We start from the raw sequence: 22,391 nt of genomic DNA on the forward strand, positions 1-22,391 counted from the left end.
AGTAATAGCATAGATGATTGTAATGTATTTAAATAGTTCATCACTCGTCTGTTAAATATTTATCATGTGGTGAATCAATTTCACGAAGGAATCCTTCCGTCTCATGAGCGATGATTGATGCTTAACTTAATGTCGTGTTTTCTGTCTTGTGAGAAATGATTGATGCCTAACTTAATGTCGTGTTTTTTTTTTTTTGGGTCAACAACTTAATGTCAATCCGATCATGAACCATGACATTTGAAATTGAAAACAAACAATAGAGTTTGTTGCCCCGTCACTAATCCATGACTTCATAGTGGAGCATTCGACAAACATACGCACATGGGTCATCAAAGTGTACTTGTATTCCTCTTTACATTGAGAGATTTTAAGTTCGATTTTCGTTAAAAATGAATTTAAACCACATTATTGCTAGTCCATTGTGAAGTTCAGCCCACTCCCTTCCCTTTGTGTAGATAATATAGTTTGTTCAAAAAAAAAAAAAAAAAAAAAAAAAAACAAATATCCAGTCGTGCTTTTGTGAAAGGGTCTTCCTCTGTTGGAAGTGTAAATGAAGCCGTCGTGTTTGAAGTTCACATGTTTCTCTTATGCATTGTATGTATGTTCAAGCAATGAATCAATCAAGGTAATTTGTTATCAATTTCGTCATCTACAAGAGTTGAACCTAATACTTCCCACTTATTAGTGTCAAGTGGTTTTTTTTTTCTTTGTTTTGTCAATTAGGGCTAATCTCTTCTTGAGTTCATCATGATTTAGAGATAGAATAGAGGAGCATGCTTGCACACGCGTCATCAAATGTGTACGTGTGTCCATCAAAATATTAAATAAGGGTGGTGCTATCTACTCACGCATTTTCACTTCTCACACACTTTTTGTTAACTTTTAGTCTTTTATCTTTTTCAATTTATTTGATCTAACAACCGAAATTGAGAGATGTGTGAGAAATAAAAAGATGTGCGTAGATAACACATCCTTAAATAATTGACGTATTAAATAACCAATTTTTTTTTGTTTAATAGATAATTAAATTTCTGATTTAGAGATTCGCATTAGAGCATTTCCACCCATATGATGAATTTGGATTTAGAAGTGGACTTGTGGTTGTTGCTATTCACTTAACACAGTAATTGTCTCAGCTTCTCTTTACTACTTTTCCCCCATTGTGAATAATAATCATCATGGCAGTTACTATTCTCCAATTATTCAACAGATGAGATTAGTTTAGAATAGATTGTTATAATTATGCTACTCTCCATCCATTGTGTTTCTAGACCTGGGGCTAGATTGGACATGGCTATTCTCAATGCTCCATCAGCTATGGCTTGAAGAAATGGGTGGAGGTGAATGTTGGATTGGATTTGGGACCTAGCCATGGCAAAAAGTCATCGATGGACTTGCTCTTACACACAAAGCTAAACTCATTGAGGATGTGTCCCATAACCTATGCTCAACATTTGCTTGAAGACAGGCTCATAGCTCAAATAGTCAAGAGCATTCACTTGTGCGCCTTAAGTAATGTGTTTGTCATCGTCAAACATCTAACTGTCTACTATGACTCCTTTGGCGATTTGTTTGTACAAAGTTGTGGTTACAACTTGTAATTATTCATGTGTATGTAGCAGCACACACAAAGACTATTGTAGGTTCATTAATGCTTCAAAATCACAATATGACACATATATATAATTAATTCGTTAAAAGCACACTAAAAATACCTTTCATGGCCAAATTCACAATGACCAATGCAAATACTAAACAAAGCCCCGAAATTATGTTTGAGCTTCGCTTGGTTCTCTTATGTGTTATGTGTATGTCCAGAGGAATTAGGGATATGTACAATGTCGTGTAGTGGGCCTTTTCCGACCGACCAAGCAACGATATGTTTGCCAAGGCTACTTTTAATTAAAACACAACCTGTTTTTCAAAATCCCCAAAGGACTCTTCTTTCGTCCTTAGATCTATCGCAGTGGCTAAATTATCACTAGAGAATCTATTTGCATAGGTTCTCGGAGAGATTCTCTCGTGAAATTGATATTAGTCCCAATTGGCGACATTGATAGCAATAGCATAGATGATTGTAATGTATTTAAATAGTTCATCACTCGTCTGTTAAATATTTATCATGTGGTGAATCAATTTCACGAAGGAATCCTTCCGTCTCATGAGCAATGATTGATGCTTAACTTAATGTCGTGTTTTCCGTCTTGTGAGAAACGATTGATGCCTAACTTAATGTCGTGTTTTTTTTTTTTTTTTTTTTTTTTTGGGTCAACAACTTAATGTCAATCCGATCATGAACGGTGACATTTGAAATTGAAAACAAACAATAGAGTTTGTTGCCCCGTCACTAATCCATGACTTCATAGTGGAGCATTCGACAAACATATGCACATGGGTCATCAAAAGTGTGCTTGTATTGTATCCATCAAAATTTTAAATAATCAAATTTCTGATTTCGGTTACCTATGCTCAACATTCGCTCGAAGAGCATTCACCCTTGCACCTTCGACACGCATATAAACCATCTACCATGCCTCCTTGGTCTCAACTTTCGCAATGAAACGCATTTGGTCAATTTTCGCAATGAAACGTATCCGACATGCAACGAAAGAGTAAACTATTAATAAGTTTGGTATGAAAAGTAAAGACCTTATAGACTAGGAGCTCAACTCTTGAACGAACCATACAAGATGACCAATCAATCGCCAGATTTAGATTGTCTTGTTTGACTTTTTTTTTCTTTTCCCCTTAGCAAACGATATTATCTATACTAACGGGATGACGAAATGGGCTAAGCCTCACAATGGGCTAACAATAATGTGGTCCAAATTCACCTTTGACGAAAATCGAACCTAAGACCTCTCATTTACCAATGAAGAGGAATACCACTAAACCGTAGTAGTAGTAAGTGGCGTCTTGTTTGGCATTTGGTTACTCATAAAACGGGTATGTGATTCCCTTCCAACTTTTGAAAATACAATAGGGAATCACACAGCCTCTTTCAGTGCATCCAAAGCAGATACAGTCCCTAGAAAGCTAGAAACAATGCACTCCATGGGGAGGGAAAGGAAGACCACCGCAACGTTGTCTGCCAAAAAAACACTTGTTCATTGAACCTAGTTGCCACATCCAAGAATTAAATTGTTCACGTCAAACAATAGCATTTCCTCCAAATACAAAATATAAAGTTTGTTATAGAATAATAACAAATTCCTAGATCTTATAAGATTTTCTGCCAAAAAAAATGACAGTTATAGGATGACAAGTTATATGCTTTAGAATTCTCCTCCATACGGGGCAAATCCTACATTTGCTGATTCCGAATATACAAGATATCAAATTAGTGTCACAAAAACCTGTCAGAATTCCAAAGCTCCAACGAATGAAATGTGTGCGAACAAAATCCAGAACATATCAGAGATGTCGAATTCTAAGAAGGACGGGGGAGGGGGTAAGTCAAGGCCAAAGAACAAAAGACAAATAAGGGCTACAACAGATGGAAAACCAGAGGCAGCGCTAGGGGAAAGTGAAATTATGTCACAAACCAAGTGGTTTAGCCAGGTCTAGTAGTAACAGGATTTGCCTGCAATGCACGTAAGGGGAATGGAACTATTGTTTGAGAACCTTAGCTAGGTTGTCTAGGTCAGCTTCTTCTATGGCTATTTGAGTGAAGTAGGGAACTCTGCGAATGAACAAGGCCAACTAATGGTGAGTCAAAAAGCATTTGAGGAAGTCTAAGTTATTAAGTTTTTCACTCCCCCATTTCATTTAATTATTTCCTATTGGTTGGTTATACTTATACCTAATCAGCATGACATGTACAAGATCTCCTAGCACACTCCATCTGCAAAATCACACTAGAATCCAAACCCTAGTGTCTACACTAATCACTCACCAATCTTCAACAACTCAATATCCTTAAATTCACTTCAAACCTTAACTTATTAGCTTAGCACTTATCGGGTCTTTCCCGACTTAGAACAACATAACTGTTTTTAATTTTTTATATGAACTCCTAGCATAGTAAGGCTTGACAACAACATTTGGTAGTCTTGTGTTTCCAATTAATACGTTTTATCAACATCCATCACCCAACTGGTCAAAGAAAAGGACTGGCCTTTTTCAACATAAAACAAGAAGTTTTGTTTGAACATGAAATTCAAACAATGAGGTGGAGTTTCATCACATATGCAAATTAGGTGCCAAAATAGATTGCATCAACTTAGCACCAAAATAGGAAGAACATCTTAACATGTATCGCACAAATCGTGGTGATACCCGAGATATCACTCTTTTTTCCATTTGGGTTATTCAAAAGGAAACTGTCATTGGAACTCTGAAAAAGTCCTATACACTCCTATGTTATAAGAACACAAGGAAGATATCGCACTTGACGGAGTGCACACGATAACTTTTTGACTTTCAGACTATTTTGGAGTGCCAATAACAACTTCCGTTTAGAATTCGCAAACATATAGGAGCCAGACATGCTTATATCATCCAATTAGCAAATCGATATGCAGAAAGTTCACAAAACTAAGATAATTAACAACAAAAGCATAATTTTAGCAACACAAATTCTGTATATATAACATTTCTAACCTTTGATTAAACCCCAAACATCCAGATAACAAACAAAGAACAAACCTACAAATCTTTCACTCTTATATATCCCATTTACATAACAAAGATAATGCCCTAACTTTAAACGGCGGTGGACCATTTTCCATCCACCCACCGGTGATTGAATAAACCCCTCAACCCAGAATGTACAAAGTTCTTGTCTTTTTATAAAATCGAAAATTAAAGACCCTAAACCCTAAACGACTGTGTTTTGAAGCTTGACTTACCTGAAGAAACTTTAGAAACTTCTCCACCTAGGGCTTGGTGCAGGCACTGTCGGCGAGAGCGGCAGCTGAGGAAACCCTAATTGATTTGGGGAAAGCAATGGGTACGAGGATCGCGGCGAATTCAAGCACCCGAATGGAAGCGGCGACGGAGGCATCGCGAACTGTGGCTGTGAAGCTATCGCCGTCGTTGTCTGCGGTTGTTGATTCGCTGATGTACCTATCCCCTGCAGCGGAGGCGCAACCTGCTGATTCTGCTGCGGAGGCGGAGTCAGATTGGTCCAGCGCGGCGAAACAAGTGGGGCCAGCGGCGAGAATCCCGAGAACTTCTGGTTGTTAGAATCGACGGCTGAGATTGAGTTGTGGAGGTACCGCATGTAGGCTGAGACGGGGGATTCAGCCGCTCCGTGTACGGTTGGGAAAGGAGGGAGGGGAGAGAGAGGGGTTGTGGACCGTCCGATGGAGTTGAAGTGAGCGGCGGCGGATCCCATGGGTGGGATGATTGGATTGCTGGCGTTTGGGGGTGGAGCAGCGGATTCTAGCGAGGGAGGGGGGCGGTTGTTAACCTGAGCGAGGGGGGGAGGGCGGATGCGCTGGAGGCGAGAGCTGATCTGGGGCTTGGGCTGTTGGACGGGCGGCTGTGGGTTAGAGAAGCGGTCGTGGGCGGGAGAGCCGGTGAGCTTCTGAACGACGTCGCGGAAGTCATTTTTGTTGATGTTGTAGACCGGCGGCTGGTGCTGCTGCTGCTGTTGGGGAGGAAGAGGAAGTGGAGGAGGAGGAGGCGGTGGGTTTTCAAAGTTGGGTTTTTTGAGGAAGGTGTTTTGGGTGTTGGTGGTGGTGGGTTTTGAGATCTTGTGGGAGAGCTTGTTGACGTGTTTGAGGTAATTGTCTCTGGTGGTGGTCGTGCTGAAGCTTCCACCGCCGCCACTGCTAGCGGCAGTAGTGTGAGCAGCTGAATCAGTAGTTGAAGAGGGACAGCTTTTATCCATAACAAAAAACAACACAAATTACATACAAACGCAGCAGACTCTCTCTCTCTCTCTCTCTCTCTCCTCTGTGTGGTCTGAGTAGATCTGAAAATATCTGGGGGAAGGAGGAGCGGGGTTGTTGGTCGGAGAGTGGTGGGGAAGGGGAAATGAGGATAATCTTCTGAGGGGGGCAGTCGGCGAGTAGGGACAAGTGTGGACTGGACCGTATATTATTTATATGGAATTAGGAAAAGAAAAAAAAAAGTTTTTATTTTTTTAGGAAAATTAAAAATAAAGAAAGAAAGAATGAAGAAAAAGAAAATAAAAGAAATGATTTTTATGGTCCCAAGTCGAGAACCAAAAAGAAGTAATGCGTCTCTTTGGCCTGTTTCTTGACTTAAAAGAAGATAAGGGACATGACCCGTAATGCAAGCCAAGCATCTCTCGACCTTTAATCTCACTTATCTTTCTCAAAATTTATCAAAGTTTTTGGACAGTCAAAACAGACACAATTCCAAATAGCAAGATTTTTATGCCATTATATAATTTCCTTGCTACAAAATAATCCCTTTTTTGGTTTTTTTTTTTTTTTTGAAGTTTTAATGAAAAGTTCACAGTACTGTTTACTTTAACGAAAAATCACATTTTTACACTAAAAAGTCAAACTTGATACTATTCATTTTGCTTTTTATTTTATGCTTATCATTAAAATTCAAAATTTTCAATTTCTATTCATTAGTTTTTTTTTTATTACCTTTTGATGAATAATAATCCCTACTAAATACTAAACAGGGATAATAACACCTGCAGATTTGTTTGGTAGGGATTAAACATTTATTCTGTACTCTGTAGTGACATGATATATGTATTTAATAGTGGTGGGTATTTTCCAACTTACGAAATAAATAAATGTTAGCCTTTTTGGAACTAGAAATTTTCTCATCTGGTCAAAATTTCTGTTACTCTTGCCTTATCAACATGCCAAATGTTACACCCAAAATTTCAAATTAATTTAGATCTCTTGTTGGGAATGATTTCAGCACTATCCTAACGTTCATATTCATGCTTAAAACTTTACTGTAATTATAAACTCGTTTCAAAAAATCTCTTCCATCATCCTCATTTTTTAATTTCCCTATAAAAACAACTCAAAAACCTTTCATTAAAATACGCGTAATTGACTCTAAAAATCCATAGAGTTTTAACGAAATACTCACAGTACTATTCATTTTTAACGAAAATAATATTTTTACTCTAAAAAGTCACTCCTGGTACTATTCACTTACAAAATTTTTTGTTCTTTTGATTAAAGCTCAAAGTTTTCAAATCATTTTTTTTAGTTTTCCTAAAAATCTATAGGATAATACTATTAACCAAGTATTCAAATACATCAAGACATTCGTTTAAAATTTTTTTTACACCTCCTAGCTTCCATGAAGTCTTTATGGAATTTGATCATTTATAGGACGAGACGGTTCGAAAATTTTGGAGCATGTATGGTATACATTATTGAATTTAACAACTAAATGTAATAGGACTGCGTACTATACATTTATTTATTTTTTTTCAAATAAAAAAAATTAAATGAAAGTAGCTATTCAACAATAATTACGCGGGAGGTACCAACCCTTTCCAAAAAGATAAAAACCATTAAACTCAAAAGCCACCCGGCGAATAGTCTGTGTGTCATTGAGTTTTATGATTTGAACTATTATTCTCTTGCAAACTATTACGGTCAAACAAAATCTGAAGCTCTTTACATGATGAGGGTGTTGTGACCCGTTGCCACTTATTCCATCATGCAATTTGTACGGTAAAGACAACACGTTTTTCAATCAAGGGTGGGGTATACATGTAAAGTTAGTCCAACATTCCTTCACTTTTTTTTTTTTTTTGTTTGTTTGTTTATCAAAATGAAGAATTATCAAATATACAGACGGTTGTCAACTATGACTGTGTCTAAGTTTTTTTCTTACTTTAAAAGGGAATAACTCGTGGCAGATTATAATTGTTTGTTCTTTCGGAGCCTAAAAGAAGCTAGTTAATAGTTGTATTTTATTTGTGAGACCACAATCAAGGAGCATCTGGACTAATTTGAATAGTCAAAGGAGAAGTTGGAGTACTCGGAATATTCAAAGGAGAATTTGCACTAATCGTATTTGAAGGAGGATACAAGTGTCGTTTCTTTTAATATTGTTTTATTACGTAAATGTATAATGAGGAAGGTCCAAAATACACTAAACGCTAGTCAAGCGGCTGGCTAGGGCCTGACGCCTAGCGTCTAAACGAAGCCTTCATTTATTATATATCATATAAATAAAGACATATTTATTATATAACATATAATATATATATATATATATTGAAAAATTCTCCTTAGTACTTTGGTAAATCATCTAATGGTATGAGATAAAAGTTCAAGTGATTACAAGTTTGTGGTGCATTAGAAAATATTTTTTGAATCTCGTATGAATTTATTTTATATTGTATATGTGTGACTTGCAACTTATATGCAACAAAAGAATATAGTGTGTATTTATATGATAGTGTGTACCCTAAAAACAAGAAACTTTTACTTGGGTTTTAGTATAGGTATAATTTTCTTTCACTTAGAGTACTATTAGAATTCTATGTGATGTTCTCCTAGTTGTGGTGAAATGAATGGCAGTAACTACTGCCACGTGTAAAATGTAAGCAAAATTCATGTAATTAAGTTATAAAAAATAGGTTTTAACATTTTCGTCTTCTTCTTCCCGATAGTGGGTATGCAGATTCTGCAATCTACAAATCATGCCAAACCAAGCTCTGCAACTGCAACCATGGCTGTCTTATTGCAGCCGACATTCACATCACACTGAGAACAAGAAGCCACCGTGCGCAGGGCCTGTGCAACAGCAGAAGAATACATGACTGCTACCTACAAGTTTTTCGACGGACCAGAGGGGCGGTTACTCGCTCCTGAGCTTCATTTACGATGAGAGAATGGGTGTTCGCCTCTCCTTGCGTCTATGTAGCTTAACCAATGCTTAGCACTATGAAACTACGTTCTAGTGATATGTAAGTTCAAGCTCAAATTTTATTTTGTAGGCAGTAGTTGCACACAATCAGATCAAAATCATTTGGTATTTGCTATCTACCCCTAGAGGGTAAGGTGTGCCTTGTAAGGCCTAGGGCGAGACACAACATTCTCGTATAGCAAATTACTTTAATGCCCTATTTAAACAACTAGTTCGCTGTTCACACTACGGGACTCAAATAGTGGGCAATGATTTGTTATTTTATTTAATTTTATCACAAGCGATATTCACATCTATAATAATTTATACTAATGAAAAAAAGGAGAGTTTAAATTCAGAACGCAATAGGTTAAAGAGACAAATCATGACTATCATGACAATCTAGCCCCGGCCAAATAATAGGTTTTTTTTTATTCATTTATTTTTTGAACAAACGATAATATTTACACTAAAGGGGTGGGAGAATGAGCTAAGTCTTACAATGGGCTTGTCATAATAATGTGGTTCAACTTCATGTTTGGTGAGAATCAAACCTAAGATCTCTCACTTACAAGTGAAGAGTAATATCACTAGATCGTAGTACTAAGTGGCGCTGAATAATGAGTTAAAAACACACCCACAAAAAAAAAAAAAAAAAAAAGACTTGTAGACGTGTCAAGTTGTTTACTTGGAAGGGGGTGATGGTTCCTTACCCAACAGGATCCTCTCCTGATCCTCTTACTGAGGATCTTGAGAATACGTGAATCGTGTCTGTTTATCGTACATCATGCGATCAGTTTTTGTCAGATATTATTTGTATTTAATTTTAAATAAATAAATTTAATATAATTTCTGACCAAGATCCCCACAAAGATCCGGCGAAGATCCGGATTCGTTCCTTACAAGTGACAAGCCTAATATTAATCAAACATGTCTACTTCTTCGCCAACGGCCCATCCTTTTTTACAGAAACAGGCCCAAGATTGTCAGCTTGACTCTATACTACTCCACTGTAATCATCAATTTTTACCTTTTTCCACCTCAGTAACTCAGTTAAAAATTCCCAGCTTCTAGACGGTAATACCTAAACCATTCACACGCTACGTTGCTCTCGTCTCTTCTCTCTCTCTCTCTTTCTCTCCTTGGCGGCCTGATATCCTGAAACGCGAGAGCAGCTGAAGCAGATCCGATTCCATCAATGGCGGAGACGCAAGCCGACAAAATCCAAACCCTAGCTGAGGTACCATGCCGATCGTCTTCTCTAGCTCTCCAATCGTTCCAATTTCGTTCATGGAAATGTTCGCTGTTTACTTCGATCTAGATGCTAATTCTTTAAAGGAACGATTTGAAATTTTGCATCAAATTATGGATCTGTGCTCTGGTTTTAATAATCTTTTGCTTCAATGATCTGTTGTGTAATTCTAGAGCTTAATTTTCGGTAGAAAAATGTTAAATTTGTTGTTTTCATTAAGCCGTCAGAATTGCTTGAAAATTTTGATCAACGGTTGCGTACTGCGTGCTTAATTGTGTTTTTAATGCAACTAAATATTGTTATAGACAAGTTTTAGGTTTTGATTTACTCTGTTTGGTGTGCCTCTCAATTTATTTTGAATTTTTTCCAAAGTTGTGTAACACTTTATCGTGTAAGGCAGGTAACCGGGCGGTTTATAAGCATTACAAGTTTGTTGCTTTAGAGGAGCATTTTAGGCCAGTCAATCAATTAGGTAAGATGTAAGCCACACTGCGGTATTAGGCTCTAAAACAAGTAAACGGTTTGTGTCAGAATCCTGGACGGAGTAACATCACCTTGAATCAAACATGCTCATAGAAGAAACTTGACATCGTGTGGAGAAAATAATGTATCGGCAGGTTTAATGCATGTATTTGGTCCCAAAACAAGTATTATTACATCTCATTATAATGTCATGTTAGTCCTGCCACATTAAAGCAAGCCTGAGCTTGGGAAGGCACAAAGTAGGGTAATATTTCTGGTAGTATATTAGTACTAAGAAAACTTGACACTGTGATTGCGGGATACATTAGGCTTGTCTAGGACTCACATGCTTGCAGAATCATAGCGGAGTGTAGTGTCCACTTCCTTTGTACGAAAAATTCTTCCATGAAGTAGGCATGACCTGTTGTGGTGCAGTTGGGCCATGTATTGCTTGTTCCTAACCGAACTAGATATGCTGAAAGTTTTCCCCTTTCCCCGTATCATTCCCCAGGCATGCAACCAACCTAGTTGTATTAAGCTTAATACTACTCCGCAATCTAGTTGTATTACGCTAAGAACTATTGCAGGGCCTGCTATCTGTGCCATATGGCTGTTTTCTGGATAATGATAAAAATCTTCCAGCCTTTGGAGATGTTAGATGCTCGTCCTTTGTTAGTCCTTTCTTTTCAATGGCATAAGATTAGTAATGGCTAAGTGTTTCCCTGTTATACTTTGACATACAGCAATACGCATTGGAGAAAGATGTGGGTGCCAAGCCTGTCGAAGTAAAAGAAGTTGTTTCCGAGAAACCTGAGGAAGCACCTGCTGCTGCTGCAGAAGAAAGCTCTGAAGTTACACCAGCTGTTGAAGTAAGCAGTGAAGCCAGTCCTACTGCTGCTACTGAAGAAGGCACTGAAACCAATCCTACCTCTGAAGCTGCTGCTGAAGAAGCAGTGATAGTACTGAAACTTAGGTGACCAAGAAGTAGTTGAACAGACACCTGAAATTAAGGTTAGTTGCCTATAAAGTTATCAATGATTTCTCTTTGTTCCCTAACATAGTGCATATCGTATCTTATCTTTTATCTTTATATGTTTGATTTGTTCACTGGCATTCTATTTTCTTGTCCAGATTGAGACGGCACCAGCAGATTTCCGTTTCCCAACTACTAACCAGACAAGGCATTGCTTTACCCGATATATAGAGTATCATCGGTATGTTTACAAATACACAGGCACACCACTCCCTTCTGTTATTTGAGCAGCATTTATCACGTACATTCTAGCTTGGTGCTGAAATTTTTGACAATGTTTTCACTGGTCCAATTATTTTCAGGTGCACAGCTGCGAAGGGGGAAGATGCTCCGGAGTGTGACAAATTTGCAAAGTTTTACCGCTCTCTTTGCCCTGGTGAATGGGTATGTAATTTCAGTGCTCTTTCAGGCCCTAAAATTGTAGTGTTTGCCATTATATTGAAAATATGGCCTTCTGCATCCTCAACATGTTGAATCATAGTGTTTTTAATTTAGTTTAGTTAAGTTGCCTTTGCTATTGGAGAAGTTTTCTAATTGGCGATCTTATAGTGTTCTAATTGGTTACAAATCTGGAAGGAGGGAAAAGAAGATATATGGTTGACAAGGCCACAATCAATTGATACCATGTGTAAAATAAAGGAATGCCACACACCTTATTACAATTTGTTGGGCTTATTGTTTTTACTCATGTTGATCTCTGCACATTAAATTTCAGATCTACTCTTTAGCCTTTCATTGCTACCGAAATAGTATTGGTATTTTTGTAATGTGTCTTGTACTAGAAACTGAACCTAATATATAAAATAGATTTCTCAATTGGATCACCTTGCTTTTTTCCTTTTTCGTCTGACTCGCCTTGCTATTTTGTATATATTTGGGAGAGGTTAGAGATTTAAATACTGTTGTGAGATCAGAAAAATATGTGTTGTACAACAAGTTATTAAGCAGTTCTATTATGCTTATAGTTGATTTTGATTGTTTCTACTCTAGTTTACACAAGATACGAAGCAAAATCTTAGAAGAATATCTGTTGAGATGTTTCAACGCTTAAATCATTGCTGATCTTTTTATAGTTTCTTCTCTTCCTTATTTAAGTTTTTCCTGCTGGGAGGAGAGAGAATATGCCACAATCTGTGGCGAGTGTTTGTGAATGTTCTTAGTAATTTTTTTTAAGGGGGTGTGATTTTGTTCGCCCGCACTTCAGGCGCGTGGGCAGCCAGTCTTGCTCAAGATTGGAACTTTGAATATTCCTCATTTGAAGGATTGATAAATCGTATATATTATACTTTCAAGAGTCCTGTTCTAGTGACCAAGAGAGCATTTATGATATTTTCAATATTTGTCAAAATGAATACAGTTCCTTGTTCGGATGAAGTACCCGATCTCGAGTATAGAATAGAACCCTTGCACACGCACTTATAGTTCAAGACATTCGCCAATGTGTGACTTAGTTACTGGTGTGCCCACAAGTGCATTTGTTTATGCTGCTGTTGAGTTTCCTATTGCTTTTACGTGCTATAAGGAATTGTTATTGTTTTTCATTTCAGTTCAGGTTTTCTACTTGGCTGCTGATCTCTCGTAAGTCCGTATTCCTTAGCAGTGCTAAAGTTAACAGTTTTCTTGTTGTACTCTTTGTATGTATATCAGGTTGAGAGATGGAACGAGCAAAGGGAGAACGGAACTTTTCCAGGTCCCCTGTAGACGGTGTTTGCTTAAAAACCAAGCGTTGGTCTGCGCAATGATGTTATATCCAAGTTTTCCTCCAATAGATGAGTTTCTACATTGAGAGTTGAACTCTCTCAGGGAATGCCCTATTTGAAAACAATGATTTAATAAGAAATTTTGGCTTGTTTCAGAATACAGCAAAATGGTAGCCCTTGAAATGATCTTATTGTTCATCACTAAAAGATGGTTTTTCATTTCTCATGACTTTCTGCATTAGCTGTTGTAAAATAGTCGCCGAAACCCGGATGGAAGCTAGGCTACATTTGTTAAGAGCCTTTTGCACCTGCCACACAATAAAGATGCACTGGTCATATTGTTTTTTTCTTTTCCTTCAGTTTTTGTGCAACAATTATTTGAACTTTGGTTCATGACTACTTATTTTTAGTCAAATTTCAAAGTAGTAAATAGTTTATTTCTAAGGATAAAAAAGGTCTGCGGAAATCATCGTGACAATATACGTCATTTTGCGGAAAGCTAACTTTGTTACTGATGCTTAACTTTTTCTTCTAATAATGTTGACAAGTATTGTATATAACAAACTCTACTGAGATAAACTAATTCATTAATATGATAAATACATCACTTGTCAATCTCAGGATACATCGATATTGTACCAAAACGTTATCTCTAAAGTGCTTTAGAATTAAGATGATAAATACATCACTTGTCAATCTCAGGATACATCGATATTGTACCAAAACGTTCTCTCAAAAGTGCTTTAGAATTAAGATTAAAATATTAAAAGTTCGTCTATTTATCCTTCACAAATCCATTTTCGTTTTCATAATCGTGTTTGATTGTTTACGTGCAGATATCGAATAGGAAAATGGAAGAAGTATTTAGAAACACAAACTGCATTTATCAAGTCGATAGAACTCGAAAGAGGTTCAACACAATTACAATTGCAACCAAAGTCTTCAATTCTTGAAAATTACACATTAACCAAAACAAATTATAAACCCTAAAATCTAAGTGCCATTAATCAATCAGATCCAAGCTTGCCCATCGAAAGCCCTTTTACACAGAGCAGCTTCTCTTGTGTTTCTTCATCTCTTAAGCCCTCTCACCGCGGATTCTCCTGGCAAGTTGGATATCCTTCGGCATGATAGTGACGCGCTTGGCATGAATGGCGCACAGGTTAGTGTCCTCAAACAGCCCGACGAGGTACGCCTCGGCAGCCTCCTGCAGTGCCAAGACAGCATGGCTCTGGAAACGCAGGTCAGTCTTGAAGTCCTGCGCAATTTCACGAACCAGCCTCTGGAACGGGAGCTTCCTGATCAGCAGCTCTGTGCTCTTCTGGTACTTGCGGATTTCACTGCGCCATATTCACAAACACATTACAATCACAATCCAGCAACGTAAAATCATACTTACTAAAATACCCAGAATTCAAATTACAAAACAACAACAATCAATTACCAAATGTTATTTGATTTCAGTAATTACCCAGAATCAAAATCACAAATTTTGAGAATTATTTGGGTAGATAAATGGGGGTTCGAATACATACCGAAGAGCAACAGTTCCAGGGCGGTATCTGTGGGGCTTCTTCACGCCGCCCGTGGTAGGGGCTGATTTCCTAGCAGCCTGAGAAAATCCCAAAACAGAATTAACAAATTGAAAGAAAACAAAGCAAATTAAAGGGGGCAAAAATTAGGGTTTGAAGGAGGTATCTACGAACCTTGGTAGCAAGTTGCTTCCTTGGAGCCTTGCCTCCGGTGGACTTACGAGCAGTTTGCTTGGTACGGGCCATCTGCAACCACAAATTAAACCCCAACAATCAAAATCCAATTCGATTTTACAAAATCCCAATCTGAAACGCAGCCCAAGAACCCTAATTCCCAATCGCAGAAGCAATCGCGATAAATTGAATCGAAGAAGATGAAGAACAAAAAGCGAAAAGAAAGATTACCTCTTGGGGGTCGAAAGGGTTTGGATTTGGAAAGAGGAGAGATTTTGTTCTCAGAAAACGAATTCAGAAACGTGGGTGCGAATTGAAAGGTCGTACCTCTCTCTGTGTATATATAGTGCTTGTTCAACAAACCCAACTTGGCGGCGGAATCGCCGACCGCCTTGTTTCGCATTTACTGTTTTGCCCCGCTGCCTATCGGACGGTCATTGCGTTCGCTCGCCGTGCTGTTTTACGATCGATAGTGAACGGTTTGGATGTCATGTGCCACGGATCCTGAAACTCAAATAGTCGCTTCCTATTGGTCCTAATCATTCCTTTCCCTCACCCGAGTTTTTTTTTTTTTTTTAGTAAATCGATATTTTTACATTAAGAGAAAGATAAAAATTCAGTTAAACCACATAATGGACAACCTAATTTAGAATTGAATTCATTATTCACGAGATTTGAATCTAAGAGCTATCACCTTCAAGTGAAAAGAAATATACTAGATCGTAATACCAAGTTTAACAAGAAAAATTTTAACTACTTTTCTTATTTACCTTTCTTTTTACTTTTTTTTTTTAAAAAATCTCTTACCAGACTCCGCTTACACATAAAATTTAGAAAGAAATTCTCTAAAAAACAAATTTTAGATTTCCACAATATAACCTTCATTACAACTCTCCAAATGAAAATTAAAACATAAAATTTTGTTGGTTATTTTAATTTTTTTATTTATTATAAAGATTCAAAACTTTTTATTTATTTATTTTGATATTTAAAATGTTCTGTTTCTTCTGGAGAATCATAATAATTGCTTAATAATCCTATTGGTTTGTTTGGAGTGCTTTTAAAATAACTTAAATTGTTTTTAGAAAAAATATTTTTGGGTTCTAAAAGCATTTGAATTGTTTTTGCAAGAAGCACAATTTACGTGTTTGTTGTAGGAAGCACTTCAAATGTTTTTTCAAATTTACTTGCATTCTTACTAAGGATTGATTTTAAAAACATTTTCTCTAAAAACGTTTTTTTATCATTTATAAAGCACTTCCAAATGAGCTCTATATCTTCATCATCATTAATTTTCTTATCCCATAATCCTCGTGTTTTAGGGTTCATTTGAAAGTGCATTTAAACAGATTGAAAACGTTTTTATAGAAAATGTTTTTGGATTCTAAAGCACTTGTATTTTTAAGGATTGGTTCTAAAATTATTTTCATCAAAAGTGTTATCAGTCATTTTTAAAGTATTTCTAAACGAGCTCATAATCTTTGGCCCGTAATCTTTGGGCAATTGATCACTACTTAGCACTCATTGTCTGTCGTCGATGTTCATAGCGGAATAGACATTCTGTGACATTAATGTCATATTTGATTCCAAATCACAAAGCATTCAAATCCAGTCAACAAATAACACTTCAATTAGAAAGATTTTTAATGTCAAATATGCACAGTAGCATTCCACTAGGATGTCGACATCTCATTTGAAGATGCTTTGAAATTTCTTCATTTTTGTTTCTTTGGTTATTTTTTACTTTCTTTCTTTTGTTCTGCATGCAAAATGTGAAAAAGTTGTCGATAAATTGGTTTAGAAATAATAAAAATTGGGAATAAATTTAGTCCCTTCATGCTGTCCAAGTACTCTCTTTTTTCACGGTGCACCCATTCCAGCAGGTTTTCGCACGCTCTGCAGTCTGCAGCTGAACGATGGGTTTGGGCGGGACAACCTTGCAAACCCTGAAGCTCGCCACTATTCCTCCAATCTCATTTTCTTCATCTTTCCGCTCCGTTTTCAAACCCTTTTCCCAAACCTTCCTCTGCCACCATAGCCGCAGACAACGATTTCCATTTCCTCCGCTTTTCTTCGTCAGAGGCCTTTCGGCCCCGGCCGCACAGGCAACTGCTACCGCAACCCCTAAAGAAACAAGCCCGGATGAAAAGGGTTCGATCATTTCACAATTCAATTTGTAGTTTTGAATAAATTGGAGCTGAATTTTGTGTTTTTTTTTTTTTTTGGTTGTAAATATTTTGTGTTTTTCTTTGTGGGGAGATGCAGGTGTGAAGCAGCAATGGAAAGCAGCGATAGACTTCAAGTGGATAAGAGACAACAAGGACGCGGTTGCGGCCAACATAAAGAAGAGGAACTCCAATGCCAATTTGGAACTTGTGCTTGAGCTCTACCACAAAATGCTGAGTCTTCAAAAGGTCAGATTTTTAACTTTTGTGATTGATTGATTTGCTGAATCTTTACAAGTGCTGCAGGCAATTCGTATTTTGATTAACTGCTCCGTGGGGTTTATGTCCTGTTGTGCAATTGGCTTTAGAGTTTGGGAATTTGTTGTTTTGAGTTTTGAAAAAGTGTTGTTTTGTTTCTCAGTTTATATAGCTAATTGTTACTCACAGAAAGCAGGAAGTTGAACGGCTTCGTGGGGAAAGGAATGTGGTGGCAAACAAGATGAAAGGAAAGTTGGAGCCATCCGAGCGTCAAAAACTTATAGATGAAGGTATCAGTATGCCCTTCTTTTGTATGTTCATTTTGTTTTCTTGGTGTGCTGATTTCGATTTGAGTTATTTAGAATTATTGGCTTTTGCATTCAGGAAAGAATCTGAAGGAAGGGCTTCTTTCTTTGGAAGAAAACCTGCTTAAACTTACTGATGAGCTTCAGCAGGAAGCACAATGTATACCAAATATGACTCATCCTGATGTCCCGATAGGCGGAGAGGATTTTTCAACCTTAAGAAATATGGTCTCTCTCTCTCTCTCTCTCTCTCTAACACACACACACACACACACACACAAGAGAGGTTTTGTAGTCCATATTCGTTCTGCTTTCTTCCTCATTTTCTATGTCATTTTGTAGGTAGGCAGCCCACGTGAGTTTAGCTTTCCTGTCAAGGATCACCTTCAACTTGGAAAGGAACTGGATCTTTTTGATTTTGATGCAGCTTCAGAGGTACTATCTTTGTCTTATTTGATGTGTTGAAGTGTCTCTAGTATATGGTAAACGAAGAAAATCATGCGACGTAATTCCAGTCTCAACATTTAAATTAGACATTGTGCTGAGTTGGAGATTTTGGGGATCTTTCTGGGATAAATTGGAAGATTTCATAAATCCTCTAGGTCATGCTTAAATCAAATCCAACTAAGCAACAAGGGAAAGGGTTCTTTTCAATGCAACTAAGATTTTACTAATTTATACAGGTCAGTGGCTCAAAGTTTTACTATCTGAAGAATGAAGCAGTACTCCTAGAGATGGCCCTTATTAACTGGACGCTCTTGGAAGTCATGAAAAGGGGCTTCACACCTTTAACAACCCCAGAAATTGTAAGATCTTCTGTTGTTGAAAAATGTGGTTTCCAGCCCCGAGGAGCAAATACCCAGGTTAGTTCAAACATTCTCTTTCTCATAGTCTGCTAGAAATAAAATGTTGTCTTATCTCTGGCTAAATATAAACAGGTGTATTCTATTGAGGATAGTGATCAGTGCCTCATCGGCACAGCAGAGATTCCTGTTGGGGGAATTCATATGGATTCTATACTTGCTGCATCATTGTTACCTTTGAAATATGTGGCAGTTTCCCATTGCTTCCGTACTGAGGCAGGCGCTGCAGGTACAGCATCAAGGTAAATTATCAACAGGCTACATTTCTTTCGTTGTCCTTGTTTCCAGTGACCTCATATTTCCCTTGTGGTTTATACTTCATCACTTTCTTAATCTACTTTAAATTATTAATTAAACGCAAAAACATATCTATTTCTCTGTCAAAAAACAATTTTTTATTAACAGAAAACAAAAGAAATTATAAGAAGCACGAGCAAGTAGTTAAATGCGACAGCGTATGAATACATAAACCAAATTGGTTCACCCATTCTTTGTGAAAAATACTCAAACCACTTGGTTTATGGTCCCATATTATTGTTAATATTCCTATTTTTTCTAAACGGCATCTGCCAAATTGGAAATTTCGATCCCCATGACTGTCCAAATGTGTGCCAACATGATGAATGTCATCATGCTTTAATTATCCAGTCTATCCAACCCAAATGAGGTGGCTTTTGGATAGTAGTCAATGAATATCAAAATGATTTGTGGTGTTATATGCCTTGAACTTTGAAAGCATTTTTTCATGCCCGCTGGTGATAGGGATCCACTGGTTGGCTCTCTTGTAAGCAATGTTTATTTTCTATTCACAAGAATCTGGGAGTGGAATACATGAATGATACACCAATTTTCAATCTAACTTTCTGTAGTTTTGGTTTGTAACTTGTAAGTGACAGATTGAAATCTTAAGTAAGATGCGTTCTGCATGCTATGTGCAGTTCAAAATATGGCATGGCTTATTGTCTCTGTTTTTGTGGACACGCAGAAGCATTCTTATCAATTGTATTAAATTTCTAAGCAGTGGTCCAAAATCAATTTTTTGTTACAATTTCTTTGGTGGCAATATCTCCATATAGTGGAAGGTTATACCCCGTAGGTTTTTGTTTTTCATAGTCTTGTGTGCAAGTAGAGAATATTCTGTAAGACTTGTAGACTTTGTCCATCGTACGATAAATTGTTTTTATTCTGTTCAGGGGTCTGTATCGAGTCCACCAATTCAGCAAGCTGGAGATGTTTATATTATGCCGACCAGAGGATAGTGATTTGTTCCATGAAGAGCTCTTAAGAATTGAAGAAGACCTGTTTTCATCGCTAGGATTACACTACAAGTGAGTACTTCTACACAACCTTATGATTGTTCAGCTGATTTGACTTTTCTATGTTTACGGTAATGTTGAGTTTCTTGTCAGAACTTTGGACATGGCATCTGGGGATTTAGGTGCGCCTGCTTATCATAAATTTGATATTGAAGCATGGATGCCTGGTTTAGCAAGATATGGAGAGGTATTGCAATGATCTCTCCCCTCGAAAGAAAAAAGGAACAAAACTTGTTCTTGGTTTCCTAGGCTAGGCTATAGAACTGCTAGTTCAAAGTTGTTTTTTGAGATAGTAAAGATTTATGTTTTCATTAATGGCGGACAGATATCAAGCGCATCAAACTGTACAGACTATCAAAGTCGTCGTCTTGGGATCAGGTTTCGTTCTACAGAACCAGCGTTAACAAATCCTAAGAAGGGCAAAAGCAGCCTCGCTCCACCAGAGTTTGTTCACACACTGAATGCAACGGCCTGTGCAGTACCACGAATGATCGTATGCATACTTGAGAACAACCAGCAAGAAGATGGCTCGGTCATTATCCCTGAGCCATTGAGGCCCTTTATGGGCGGACTGGAGTCCATACATCCCAAACCTAGGTAGGATGATGTTGTAAATTATATTTGCTCGGAAATTTCTGTGGGATCATTCTTTGGTTATGAGATTTTTCATAGGTGGGAGGGGGGAGTGTAAGCAAAAGCCGACAAATACGGTGGTCATTTCTTAAAGTTTATTTGGAATCCTTTGCATCAAGAGATGATCATTATAGAGTGTTTCAAGCTCTGTTGCAATGAATCACATTGTGTATGTCGTCGTGCAATGCTTTTCTTAGGATTCAAACAAGTCTCTGCACTTTTGGGTGTTCCAGATAGGCGGATTTACCTGGGCGGCAAGGCAACCGAAGCTGCCTCGCTCTAAGATTGTATCTCATGCAGATTAATGAGAGAATTTCCCCGCTGCTACAGGTGAAAAACTTATGAAGAACATCGTGAATTATCGCCTATAGAAACGGTAAAAGAATTTTGTGAAAAATGCAACCTTACAACGACGCAGTTTTGGAGAGAAGCAAAAGGAAAACAAAGATGAAAAAAAAAACGACCATCTGTAGCTTTTGTTTCTTCACCCAAAAACTAAATTACATCAGGCTGAAAGGCTCAAATATTCATATTTGTTTCTCATGACATACAACGACGTTGTCTCTCTCTCTCTCTCTCTCCCTCTCCCTACACCCCCCCCCCCCAAAAAAAAACTTGTTTCCCATAATCTGTTTCTGATACTGTTTCACGGCCGCGTTGGTGTTTCCGAACCCATGGCAAAACGTCCGGATCAGCGGCTAATAGGGTCTCTGGCTATTTGATCAGGACCCGAGAATGCAGACATAGCAGCTAGCTGGCCAAACCAAACATGAATGTGCTAGAATCAATAACCATGGGGTGATTCCCTTGGGCAGAAAAGCTTTCTTTTTGCCGGTGCAGTGTTTAACTTGGTGAACAAGTAAGATCCCAAAATGCAACTGCAGCTGTATCAAATTTCCTTCTTTGCTTTTTCTATCAAATTCAAAGCAGCAGCAAGCCCCTTGTTTTCAGGTCTGCTTATCTCTGAGCTTCATTTGAAAAACTTGCAAAGAAATCCAGAAGCTGTCTGCGTTGCATCAAACCAGCGGCCTCAGCCCCTTGAACAAATGTTCCTGAGCTTCTTATCAATTCCTAAGAAGACATTACAACTTGCAGAAACTCATTGTCAAGTCACTCTAATTTAAGTGAGTCACCAGCAAAACTAGTACCTATTTCAGAATTAACTCGATTTAACTCTTCAGTTCAACAATGTTGACACAACGCGTTGTTTCTTCTCAGATGTATAGAACACAATGCGCTTGTGGTTAACATTTTAGAAACACCAACAAATGTGATTGCTTGATTAAAATGCTAAAAGGAGAAGAAAAAACATTATAAACAAGGGTAACGATAATCTAAACCAAACCAAACTTAAAACAGAAAGTCATGTTTCTCTGGTTCCTAGAGTCCTAAGCATTTGCCACGCTTGAGAAAAATAATCGAAAAAGCTGCGCAGGCCGAGAGGCTAGTAATAATAAACAGTAACGAGGAGAAAGCTCTTACCACGCTAATGGTGGCGCCTACACATTTGAGAATGTCCCTCCTATGAAATCTGCCCTCACTAGCAGCATCAGCTTCAATTTTATTACCTATATAGGCAATGGCAGACAATTTGGTCCTGTATGAAAACAGCACAAAACCAAGAGGACTTTTTGTGATTTAACAGCAACCCATTTCTCGTTTCAGCAGAAACTTACGTGCAACTGAGATGCTAACAGGTTTTAACTTGTGCGTATGAAATAGCGTGATTAGTTTGGGATACCACCACCTTGGTCTCCCAGTGCATATTAGTTTATTCATGTCTCAGAAGACGCAGATAAATCATAAACAAAAGAAACTTATAGAAAGAATGGGATATTTTGGGGCGTTGAGGCTGGCAGTGGCAAGAGGAAGTGGAAGAAATGGACT

At 37.7% G+C, this 22,391-nt stretch overlaps 3 protein-coding genes and 1 pseudogene across 6 annotated transcripts; 2 read left to right on the top strand and 2 right to left on the bottom strand.

Moving 5' to 3' along the window:
* Positions 1-4,563: 4,563 nt before the first annotated feature.
* On the bottom strand, positions 4,564-5,844 carry LOC103962112 (VQ motif-containing protein 9). The gene has a single exon (XM_048581342.1). The coding sequence runs from the start codon at positions 5,834-5,836 to the stop codon at positions 4,862-4,864; it is 975 nt and encodes a 324-aa protein (XP_048437299.1). The 5' UTR covers positions 5,837-5,844; the 3' UTR covers positions 4,564-4,861.
* Positions 5,845-9,890: 4,046 nt separating this feature from the next.
* LOC125475919 lies at positions 9,891-13,613 on the top strand (annotated as a pseudogene).
* Positions 13,614-14,121: 508 nt separating this feature from the next.
* LOC125475920 (histone H3.3) lies at positions 14,122-15,450 on the bottom strand. Of its 2 annotated transcripts, none has more exons than XM_048581344.1 (4): positions 15,292-15,450; positions 14,965-15,036; positions 14,794-14,870; positions 14,122-14,598 (listed from the first exon to the last, which is right to left on the bottom strand). In XM_048581344.1, the coding sequence occupies exons 2-4, from the start codon at positions 15,034-15,036 to the stop codon at positions 14,337-14,339; spliced, it is 411 nt and encodes a 136-aa protein (XP_048437301.1). In that variant the 5' UTR covers positions 15,292-15,450; the 3' UTR covers positions 14,122-14,336. The 2 variants fall into 2 exon arrangements, with proteins under 2 accessions (XP_048437301.1, XP_048437300.1); XM_048581343.1 differs by having other exon boundaries at positions 15,196-15,438.
* A 1,338-nt stretch (positions 15,451-16,788) lies between these two features.
* Positions 16,789-20,676, top strand: LOC103939659 (serine--tRNA ligase, chloroplastic/mitochondrial). Of its 3 annotated transcripts, XM_009349766.3 has the most exons (10): positions 16,789-17,115; positions 17,230-17,378; positions 17,584-17,677; positions 17,772-17,920; positions 18,035-18,127; positions 18,376-18,555; positions 18,631-18,797; positions 19,749-19,883; positions 19,965-20,058; positions 20,197-20,676. In XM_009349766.3, the coding sequence occupies exons 1-10, from the start codon at positions 16,881-16,883 to the stop codon at positions 20,470-20,472; spliced, it is 1,572 nt and encodes a 523-aa protein (XP_009348041.2). In that variant the 5' UTR covers positions 16,789-16,880; the 3' UTR covers positions 20,473-20,676. The 3 variants fall into 3 exon arrangements, with proteins under 3 accessions (XP_009348041.2, XP_018501114.2, XP_048437303.1); XM_018645598.2 differs by lacking the exon at positions 16,789-17,115 and having other exon boundaries at positions 17,236-17,378; positions 17,577-17,677; XM_048581346.1 differs by lacking the exon at positions 16,789-17,115 and having other exon boundaries at positions 17,238-17,378; positions 17,551-17,677.
* The last annotated feature ends 1,715 nt before the right edge of the window (positions 20,677-22,391 follow it).

Source organism: the organism of the source record quoted next, unplaced genomic scaffold (assembly GCF_019419815.1).
Source record: "Pyrus x bretschneideri cultivar Hongxiangsu unplaced genomic scaffold, Pyrus_bretschneideri_v1 Contig17, whole genome shotgun sequence".
NCBI lineage: Eukaryota > Viridiplantae > Streptophyta > Magnoliopsida > Rosales > Rosaceae > Pyrus > Pyrus x bretschneideri.

Bases quoted from the DNA above. Each gene is read 5' to 3' on its own strand.
- LOC103962112 (XM_048581342.1), bottom strand. From the start codon at position 5,836: ATGGATAAAAGCTGTCCCTCTTCAACTACTGATTCAGCTGCTCACACT.
- LOC125475920 (XM_048581344.1), bottom strand. From the start codon at position 15,036: ATGGCCCGTACCAAGCAAACTGCTCGTAAGTCCACCGGAGGCAAGGCT. The intron at 14,871-14,964 runs GTTCGTAGATAC...GGATTTTCTCAG, and splicing joins GGAAGCAACTTGCTACCAAG to GCTGCTAGGAAATCAGCCCC. The intron at 14,599-14,793 runs GTATGTATTCGA...AATATGGCGCAG, and splicing joins CCTGGAACTGTTGCTCTTCG to TGAAATCCGCAAGTACCAGA.
- LOC103939659 (XM_009349766.3), top strand. From the start codon at position 16,881: ATGGGTTTGGGCGGGACAACCTTGCAAACCCTGAAGCTCGCCACTATT. The intron at 18,798-19,748 runs GTAAATTATCAA...TATTCTGTTCAG, and splicing joins GCTGCAGGTACAGCATCAAG to GGGTCTGTATCGAGTCCACC. The intron at 19,884-19,964 runs GTGAGTACTTCT...GTTTCTTGTCAG, and splicing joins TCGCTAGGATTACACTACAA to AACTTTGGACATGGCATCTG.